This window comes from Echinops telfairi, unplaced genomic scaffold, assembly GCF_000313985.2.
Source record: "Echinops telfairi isolate 266 unplaced genomic scaffold, ASM31398v2 ScPeMD7_7421;HRSCAF=8459, whole genome shotgun sequence".
Lineage (NCBI taxonomy): Eukaryota > Metazoa > Chordata > Mammalia > Afrosoricida > Tenrecidae > Echinops > Echinops telfairi.
In genome coordinates, this window is record NW_022111321.1 from 20,877,785 (window position 1) to 20,888,367 (window position 10,583).

General features: G+C 41.7%; 1 protein-coding gene across 1 annotated transcript; it reads right to left on the reverse strand.

Annotated features, from left to right (window-relative positions):
- Positions 1-248: 248 nt before the first annotated feature.
- Positions 249-7,216, reverse strand: BTG4 (BTG anti-proliferation factor 4). Its single transcript, XM_004709044.2, has 5 exons — positions 7,166-7,216; positions 6,475-6,676; positions 5,622-5,759; positions 4,421-4,619; positions 249-729 (listed from the first exon to the last, which is right to left on the reverse strand). The coding sequence occupies exons 2-5, from the start codon at positions 6,645-6,647 to the stop codon at positions 547-549; spliced, it is 693 nt and encodes a 230-aa protein (XP_004709101.1). The 5' UTR covers positions 6,648-6,676; positions 7,166-7,216; the 3' UTR covers positions 249-546.
- Positions 7,217-10,583: the final 3,367 nt, after the last annotated feature.

Sequence of the window (10,583 nt, forward strand, 5' to 3'; positions counted from 1 at the left end):
TATTTGGGTAACTTTAAATAAGAACTATAAGAGTAACTTCAACAAGCTCTTATTGGATCTGTAAGATAGAACCATGAAGGAGAATGGTGAAGTAGAAACCAATATACTATATTATCAACCAATATACTACATTATCAATACCTATCTTTCCCCTAAAGAAAGATTTTCTCTTTGGGCTCATGGGGAAGCACAGACATAAACTTTTAAAACTATCCTGCAACAAAGGATTAAAAGCACAGTACGTTTATTTAAATTGTTATTTTTCAGTTAGCTAAATCGTATCACAGGTATCTTCATTCTGTTATCTCATATGTTCATTCACTAGTTACATAAAACATTACATAAAACCTCATTTAGAATTAAATATAAGAGCCCTATGTACCACTAAGAACAGAGTCTACAAAGACTTCACATTCATGTACCATAACCCCTGAGGTGGTTATTTTTTCTGTTTTAGGGTCCTCTAAACCTAGACTCATTTCCGTTTTCAATAAAATCAATTCTCTCCTCTGGGTGCTGTCCCACCTCAGGCCCAGTCACACAACTTCATCTGTTTGTGTTGACCCAATGGTACCTGTCCCCCCGGTATCGTGACAGCATAGCAGCAGTCCTAGCACTCTTACGCGAGACATAAAGAGCATCTCCCAGGGGGCTGGCACGGCCGTGATGCATGTTCTTTCTGCGGGGGACTTGGAGCCATGGGTGAAAGGACTGTTTCAAGCTTTCAAGCTGGAAAAGGAAGAGTACATACATCTTCTTTAAACCATTCAGCTGGTTCTGAGGAGGAGAGGGAGGCCCCGAGTAGTGCAGAAGGGGAATGTGCTCATGGGCTGTCTGAGGAACAGTGGGGGAAGGCCTGGCTGTCGACCTCTGAAAACCCAGCAAAGCACCAGTTGCATCACCGCCCACAAGGAGCAGCCATGAGTTCAGCTCCGCTGACTTGAAGACATGGAGGTTTTTGTGTGTGGGTTTTTGGCAGTTGCTGTTTTTAATAGTGAGACAATACAAACCACCTAGATTACGCATTATTAAGACTTTCTGAAGTCTTCTTCAAGCCAGGAGTTTAACTTAACTAGTAAAAATGCCCTTTTAAGAACTACCTGGGGATGAAGTTGACAACTAGAGAGATGAGACAAGAACCATCGGTCTGTGCGCTTATGTTAATGGTGGAGAACAACTCGGAAAAGAGGGTGAGAATGGTTATGCCATTCGAATGTGATCAACGTGCCTACATTGGACATGGAGAAACTGGTGGGTGGGTATATGTTTCACTGTGTATGTTAACAACGGCAATATAAACCTTTAAAAACAAAAAGTAGGAAATGAAAACTAAGTAAGCACCAAGCACCAGAGTTGATAAAAACCACCTCGGAAAAGGCCGGGGGAAGGGTATGTTAAGTCCCCTCATCCCACCGGTTGTAGCCACGCCAGCCGGTTCATTGAGACTCCGCGTGTGTCAGAATGGAACCGTGCTTCCAGGTTCCAATGGCTGATTACTTAAGGAGTGGGTCACCAGCAAGGCTTCTCTTTAGAGGAAACCCTGGGTAGGTTTGAGCTTCCAACCTGTCCATAGCAGTGTATTAACCATTTGTATCACACTCAGAAATTTCAAAGTCACTCTATACCATTTATCAAAATTATTTTATCTTGACAAAATATCTTAAAGCCCATTTTATTATATATTTATGTGTGTGTTCTTGGGTTTTTCCATTCCCCTAGCTTCACCCAGCCCAAAACTGACTAATCATGATCACTCATGCCGAGGCTGACAAAATCCATTTTAAACATTCAAGACCTGGTGATTCAGTGGGTTGCGTATTGGGCTGCTAACCACAAGGTCAGTAGTTCAACACAACCAGCTACTCCAAGGGAGAAAGATGAGGCTCTTTGTTCTCATAGAGTTACAGTCTCAGAAACCTGCAGGGGCAGTTCTGCCCTGTCCTCTAGGGGCGCTGTGAGTCAGAATAGACCCCACAACAGCGAATTTGGGCAGTGAGTGAGGTGATGGAGAAAGAGGTGTCATAGAACACACCTGGACCGCCCTCAAAGAGCACAGGGGACTCCAGATCTGAACCCGAGATGGAATAAGGCCTTCCTAAACATAAAAATGAGCCAAGGGCAAGTACAACTGCATGTTTCTAAACATCTGTACATAAGAAAAATTCATTTAGAAAACTGACTAGGGAAAATATTTGCCCCTAACAGGACAATGGGTTAAAATCTTTGATTTAAGAATAATCGATAATAACACATTGGGTCTCAAATGATGAATGAGTGAAGAGGAAATTCATAAGATAGTAATAAGTACCAAAACATGGGGCACAGGGCATACATGTTATTAGTAATAGAGATAGCATTCATAATATAGATATCATTTTAAAATCAACTTATCAAATTCCCAAGTCGGAGGGGGGCTGTAAAACGTACTTTCTACATATAATTATACTTTCTGGAAGTTACTTTGGCCATATATTAGCAAACAAAAAATACACATGCCCAATGACCTAATAATTCTAAGAATTATTATTTGAGAATCAAATCTCAAGAGATAACGTAAAATTCAGACATTTCTATGTTTTAAGCTTTTTTTATATCACAACAGTGTGAAAAATAATGTAGATACCTGCCAATAACCGATTGTCTAAATCACAGAGGGACAAATAAATATGAAAATGTTAATTAAACTACATTGACATTTTAATATGTGAGTTTAAAGAAACATACAAACAAGTGTATACACACACAACATTTTAAAAGAGAAATCCTCCTAGAAGAATGTTATTTTTACATTGTGGGTTGTATCCCCTATTGTCTCATGAAATCAGTTTGCCCTTGAGTTGATTCGTGAGTCATTGACTAATAGTAAACCTGCAGAACAGAGAACTGCCCCTTTGGGTTTCCTAGACGGCACATCTTTACAGGAACTGACAGACTCTTTCTGCTGAGGAGTGGCTGGTGGGTTTGAACCAACCTCAGGGTTAACAGCCCAAAATGTAACTCACATTGGTTTAGGTGGTTGAAATAATCAATACATAAGAGGGCTTGACTGCTCGATACTTGCCCTCATGAAAAGATCACTGACAATATTAGTGCTAAAAGCAAAGTGTGGTGACGAAATCAGATGGTGCCCAGCTATCAGGGAAAAAAAAAATAGTGCCTGGGGTCTTAAAGGCTGGTCTTCAAACAAGCAGCCATCTAAGTGAGGTGACAGCTGAGTCCACACAGAAGAAACACGCCCAGCTTGTGTGATCCAAGATCAGAGGAGGAAATGGTATGAGAGCTTAAATTCTGAGCACCCATTTTTTCAGTAGGCTTTGGATGACAGTGAAAACCCAAAATCCATTTGCAGGATCTGCACTTGGACTAAACCTCCAGTGAACTCCTTGAACATTGACCAGGATGTGAATAACCTGGAGATCAAAGTGTGTATTGGAAAGTGGACTAATGTAGATACAGTTAAATTTTAATTTAAACTTATCCCTTGTTCTCCTTTTTGAGGCCTTTTAAAAGTGTTCTAATTTTTATTATTTTCTGTTCTCTTTTCACGCCTGAGGTTTTTCAATGTTTTATTTTTTTATTCTTGTTGGATTTTGTTTGTTTGTTTGTTGTTGTTCTTTATATAAAAATCCAGGATACGTAAATCTATGGAAACAGTAACTGGATTAATAGTTTCTTTGTTTTATGGCAGGGGAAGTTGGGGGAGAAATGGAGAGCTAACAATAATGAGTACAAGTAAGAAGAAAATGCTCTAAAATTGATTATAGGGATGATTTTTATAACACTTAATATCTTTAAACTACTAAACTGTATCTGAATTATGGGTCAATAAAACTTAAATTTTTTAAGGTTTGCTTGAAAAAAGTTTGTGGGGAAAAATGGATTTTTTAAATGAACTTTTTAAAGTTCCTTCATAATCTAGTGGAAAGTGTTGGGGACATTGGGCCTAATACAGGTAACTGTTCTTTCATGAAACCCATTTCAGATAAGATATAAATGTATCTTTCTATGAGTAGTGCTAATCCTTTTTTCCCCAAAGAACTTTAATGGTGAAAGAATTATAGACCTTTGACCTTCTCTGAATATTTTAAGTTTTCTACAAGTGACACGTTCTCTTCTATTAAACAAAACAAAACCTCACAAAATTTTAAGATTCAAGTCTGAAGATACATTAGTAAAAGAAAATATGTGTACACTTAGATACTCCATGGAAAAAATGGCGCTACAGAACATTGTGTAGATCCCAAACCTCAGAGCCAAATAGGGAGAATACATATGGAAAAAAATATATATCAAAATTTTAACAGTAAATTAAAATTTTTTTCTTATGGGTTTTTCTCTTGGCTCGTTGTTTTGTGTGTTTGTCTTTACAGTGAGCATAATCTTTTTAGTATTAGAATAGAAAAATTGGAAAATGCTTTACCTGATAAATGCTGTTTGGGTTGCTCACTTTGGGAATGAGCCGAGGTGCTTTGCCGAAACTTTCTTCATCAGAGGACGCGCCAGAGGAGCACTCTACTGTGGCTCGATCAACAATGTGACTGATTCTTCGACAGAGTTCCCATCCCTCCCATTTGCTTTTAAAAGAAGCGATTGTAAATGGGTGGTTTCTCTCACCATACCTAAGTAAGAAAGGAAAAGAAATGCACCTGCTAGGAATTCCACGTCTCACAAATAATCTCCCTCTACAGACAGCACACTAACACTCAGCTGGTCAACAGAGTGCCCTCGGTAGACAGTCAAGAGGCTTGAGAACAAAATGAATGGAGTGGTATTTTGGTTTTTGACTCCTGCATCGTCACGATTGGTGAGTGAGAGGATTCTTCAAGAGCTATTTTTGGTTATCTGTGGAAAGAAAGACTCAATTGTTTTGAGTTGTCCAATCAGATATCATTTCTTTGACTGCCCCTCCATACTGCCTTCATTAGAGATTTATGATCTACAGTTCGCAATAGGGCATAGTGGCTCAAGTTAAATGGCAAATACAGTTTTAAAATTCTGCTTTGTGCTCCTAAGGTAAGTCCCGAGATCAAAATTTACATCTCGGCTGCTAGCTAGCCAGTGCCTTCACTGCTAGAGAGGCTCATGGCTTTGGCGCATATTTTCCCACAAACATCTATACACAAGTTGCCATGGACTTGCCTCTTGACTTTGGTGACCCCGTGTAGGTCAGAGAATTGGGCTCCCTAGTGCTTTCCATGACTGGTTTTTAGGCCATAGGTTGCCAGGCCTTTCTTCCAAGGCACCTCTGTTGTCAGGTGCCATCAACCCAGTGTCATCAGAGCAACCCTGTGTGCAACAGAGCAAAACACCACCTGGTCCTGCGCCATCCTCACCATTGTCCTTATGTGTGAGTCCATTGTCCCTTCATTGTGTCAAAGACCTGGTTCTTTTTCCCTGCCTTCCACTTTACCAAGCATGATGTCCTTCTCCAGGGACTGGCCTCTCTAGAGACCTCCGGGTGGACTCAAACTTTCAACTTTTGGGTGAACAGCCAAGCCTGCTAACCATTTGCATCACCCAGGGGACTCCTACAAAGGTCTATAGGGCTGACTTAATAATTTAAGGTGTTCAGGGGTTCCAGACCACCCAAGTTCCAGCTCCAGTGAGATTAGGCTACTCACCTACAGCACACTTCAAAGGGATCTACCCAGATGGTCATCTCCTTTGGAAGTCCCAGGTGAAAAAAATCCACATGACTTTCGGCACAAGCCCTTTCTAAAATGGGGTCTTTATTCTGATAATTGTTTATCCTGATGCACCTTTAACAAGGAAAGGGAAACAAGGACATGTGCTTTGGCAAGAGGTCATGCTGTGGGCAGACCGATCCAATGCGCACAGCCCCTCCCTGCACCCCCACCTGCCAACACTCCCCTCCCTGGCCCCTCCTACAGTTTTACAAGCAAACCATCTTTCTAAAGTCCTCAGAATGTGTGCTGCTAGCTCACTCAGAGTCACACAACAGCCCAATGTTCCCTGTTTCTTTTTCATGACAAACACAAGAGAAAATTGTGGATGTGCTCTGCTGTGTCCTGTTGCCATGACACCTACCACACCCCTCTTTCTGTCAAGTCCAGATCTGTGCCCATAAAGCGTTAGCCCCCTTATAGACAGGCAGCAGGACCATGGGTTTTCCCAGCAGGTGGCCGCCCTGCTGTGACTTTTTTTTATTCTATTTTTATTCATTTCTTTTTAAAATATTTTTTTATTAAATAATCATTTTATTAGGGGGCTCATACAACTCATCACAATCCGTGCATACGTCATTTGTGTCCAGCAGATTAGTACAGATGTTGACTTCATCGTTCTCACAACCCCCACTTTCCACTTGAGCCCTTGGTGTCAGCTCATTTTCCCCCTCCCTTTCCCCTCCCCCCTCCCCCTGAACCCTTGATAATTTACAAATTATATTGTTTTACCATATCTTACCCCATCCAGCTGTGACTTTCATTGACAAAATCTTGTCGTCGTTCTCACCTGAAGGCTTGTCCTTTGGCAGGGCAGTCAGAGTGCCAATGACACCGGTAGGTTTCTAGCAAGATGATCGTCAGTTTTTCTGCAAAGTCGTCGATTTGCTGTTTGCTCAGTTTCTCATGCCTCTTGGCCATTGTTGTGATGAAGAACACCGTTGTTGCAATTTCATCTCTCATGATTCAAGGAGGGGGAAAGTCTATGAGAACTGTCGGCCATTAAAAGGCAAGACGAAATGCGAGAGAAACAAGGATTTAACTTGTTATCAACATCAAATTACCGCTTGGAACTTTCATAGGTCTTAAATTGAAAGCAAAAAATTAATTTGCTGGCAGGAAGTCCTTAGTGGAGGAACTAATCATTTCAACACCATCAATCACAAAATAATTTGTCGAGAACACCAATTCCTCAACCAGTCAGTTTTGGGGTTTTGGGGGGTTGTTTGTTTTTTTTACATTTTTCAAAGGAAAGCAATATAGATGCATGTGTATATTTTTTTATTGTCATGTGCTTACAAAAAAGTGAAACATCATTATGCAATTTAACTCAGAAAGGTACTACCGATGAGGTAATAAATTATACCAACCAGCATTGTTTCAAAAATATATTTAGAGAGCAAAAGCATCTCAGAATACAGTTTTTATAAAAGATTGACCAAAGTTCAGCAAAAGATCCCCCATGCATGCATTTCACTTACCAGCAAAAGCGATTCAGCCACAGCAAAAAATTAAAAAAAAAAAAAAAAAAAAGGAGGGACAGAGGGAGTTTAACTGTCTCCACCTCTTACCTACACGTGCTTTGTTAGAGTTCAGTGGAAGTTTATATAGAACTAGCCCCCAGAGGCTAATAGGCATTTAACCTGAAACAGGTGCTGACCATTAGGATAACTCGATAGCTTTTTACCAGGTCTTCAACACGTTGCTCTTTGGCATGCATAGACGGGGTTACTGATTTTATTTTAAATTTTATTTTGGATTGTAATCTAAACTTTATTTAAGCGTTTTAGGGTGGATTTACCGTTTGTATTTTTCTGTTAGTCTTTTCTTTGGAAACGTACATTAAGAATCAAATCTTCTTCCATATCCTGTGTCTTACATGCCAATCATTTCATATCTAATGATAACTGTCAATTTTCTAAGGAATTTTACGTTGAATTCTTTACCAAGCCTAAATGGCTTTCTTTGACATTCTTAGGTTGACTACAGACATTTATTGTGACTTGGATGCAAGTTTTACAGAGCAAGTGGGTGTTCCATTTAGCAATTCAGACACATTTTGTGTCCTGATGCAATCCTCTTCCACATTCCCTCCCAGCGCGTCCTGTGGCCACTCTAATTTCTTTCCGATCCTTTCCTGCCTTCTGGGCTTTATCCCTGGGCAAATGCTGCCCTTTGGATCTCATACGGCTAATTATTCTAAGGAGTGTATACCCCCCAGGTGAGATTGGTATATAAGACTATTATTTGGCTGAAACCTGAGCCAAAGGGTTGAGTCTTGAAGGATGTCTAAAGGCCATGATATCAGGGCTCTGCCAATCTCTATCAGATCAGCAAGTCTGGTTTTAGGCATCATTTGGAGTTTTCATGCACATTTTTCTTCTACTCTAGTCAGGGCCTCCTATGATGGCCCTTTGAGAATGGTCACTCTTGGTGGCAGGGCACCATCTAGCGCAGTGCTTCTCAACCTTCCTAATGCTGCTACCCTTTAATACAGTTCCTCATGTTGTGGTGACCCTCCCCCATGTTGTTCGACCCCCCAAAAGGGTCGAGACCCACAGGTTGAGAACCATTGGATTCTAGTGCTTCTGGTCTCAGAGTCATGCAGCTGGTGTTTGAATGCCCATGAGTCCTTTAGACCAATTGTTTCCTTGCATCTTTGGTTGGTTTGTTTGTTTTCATTCTTCATTGCTCCAGATCAGAGGTCCTCAAACTTTTTAAACAGGGGGCCAGTTCACTGTCCCTCAGACCCATTGAAGGGCCGGACTATATTTTTAAAAAAACCCCACTATGAACAAATTTGTATACACACTGCACATATCTTATTTTGAAGTAAAAAAACAAATGGGGGAAAAACACCTGGTGGGCCGTAGTTTGAGGATGCCTGCTCCAGACAATGAGAGACCAATATGCCTTAGGTGGCCCTTCACAAGCATTTAAGGCCTCGGTCATGACTCACACAGCAAAGTAGCCTTTTCAACTTTGTCTCTGTGATCTATGTCATGCCAGTTGACCTTGGTAACCTCCCAAGACTATGTCCTGAGATCCCAACACCAGCAACTCTTTACTTCAAGGTGTTTGGTTCAGGCTAAGGAGTTTTCAGAACTTTATCCCCTGCATACTTGACAGTATTCATAGATATCTTTATAGCAAATAGAAATACACAGGTAGACATCTCCTCTGCCAAACTTACATACCTATGTGTGGGACTACGCAATGATTTTACTAAAATGTGTATTTGAAGACTAAGTGCCCTTGTTCTCCAGCTGTGGGTCACAGTGTATCTGACTTGGACCCCTTAGGTTGTAGGTTACTAATGGAGATTCTCGGACCTTCCTCAGGTCTACTGAAACAATACTTTGAAAGGTGAGGCCTGGAACTCTCTCGCAAGTTCTCCCAGGTGATTCTCCTATCCACCCAAGCTTAAGAACTGCCGCACCTGACACAGACATTTTTTTCTTCCACACTTGAGGTAAGTGGATATTCAGCTTCTTATTGGAAAAGAATGAGCTATCTTATAAGGATACCCATTTCCTTTCTACAACACTTCAAGCAGCTGTAGCCTTACCCCCTGTGTGGATCCAAAGTGATGACGTTTTTAACTCTGTATATGTGCAGGTCTAGTACTTCCATAGTCTAGAGCTACACTCGCCCATGGCCATCGGATCGATGCTGATCCATACAGACCCTATAGGACAGGGTAGAACTGCCCCTGTGAGGTTCTGAGACTGTAACTCTTCCCCAAAGTAGAAAGCCCCGTCTTTCTCCCACAGCACAGCCGGTAGTTTCAAACTGCTGACCTTGCAGGTTGCAGCCTAATGTATAACCACTCTGCCACCGGGCTCCTTCTGGCCCCATAAAAATGGTATCTAGTCTTCCACCATGTGATAATCCTTCCAATATTCGCTAGTCAACCCCCTGTAAGAAATCTCACTTGGGTGACTTCAATTTTAACAGTCCTACAAACATGTTTCTCAGACATTTCAGCAGGTCTGACATTCATCTCTGGATGAATTTCAGGTGTTTCAGGAATGCTCATTTAGAGTGGGGGCCCAGAATCAAGCCCAATACCTCGGATGGCCTCTGCCCATACAGAATAGTGAGGCTGGCCCCTCCCTTGCTCGGCACACAGATCTCTAGAATGCAGCATCCGATGGGATCTGCCCACTCACAGCGGCATCCAGGAGCTTGCACGTAGCCTCTTCCACTGGTGCTCTTGTACTGTTTGGGAGACCTTCAACAAGATGGACTGACACAGTGGCCGCAACCACGGTCTCAAACACAACCACTGTGAGGATGGTCCAGGACTGGGCAGTGTTTTGTTGAGTTGTGTAACAGGTTGCTATGTGTGGGAAACCAGTCAATGGCACCTAACAACAATAACCTTCCTCAACCCGCATCGCGTGCTGTTGAAGAATACGCAGACGTGACTCCAGTTGGACAGGGAGGTCAACTCTTCTACTCATTATCTATGCAGCCTTGGGCAGCTCACTTTACCTCTTAAACTTTCCACGTTCTGTATGTGAACTGCAGGAGCCCTAATGATGCAGCAGGTCTGCAGGAGAAAGACTGGGCTTTCTACTCCCATAAACAGTTGCAGTCTCAGAAACCCACAGAGGGGTTTCTATCGGTCAGCATTGACTCGATGGCAGTGAGTTTGTTGTTTGTTTGCTGAGTGGTATAGTGGATGATGAATTGGACTACTAGTCTCAAGGTCAGCAGTTCAAAAACACTAGCCTCCCCTTGAGAGAAAAAGGAGATGTGCTATTCCCTTACTCTTGTCCTATATAGTGTCTTGATTAGTCAGAAATAATTTGATGGCAGTGAGTATGGTTTTTGGTCTGGTTTGTGAAATGGGAGGCTCAGAGCAAACTTATAAGGTGGCTATGAGAGTTACAA

Excerpts from the sequence above, each read along its gene's own strand:
- BTG4 (XM_004709044.2), bottom strand. The coding sequence starts at position 6,647 with ATGAGAGATGAAATTGCAACAACGGTGTTCTTCATCACAACAATGGCC. Across the intron at positions 5,760-6,474 it reads GCCAAAGGACAAGCCTTCAG|GTGCATCAGGATAAACAATT; the intron begins GTGAGAACGACG and ends TCCTTGTTAAAG. Across the intron at positions 730-4,420 it reads ACCCAAACAGCATTTATCAG|CTTGAAAGCTTGAAACAGTC; the intron begins GTAAAGCATTTT and ends TTCCTTTTCCAG.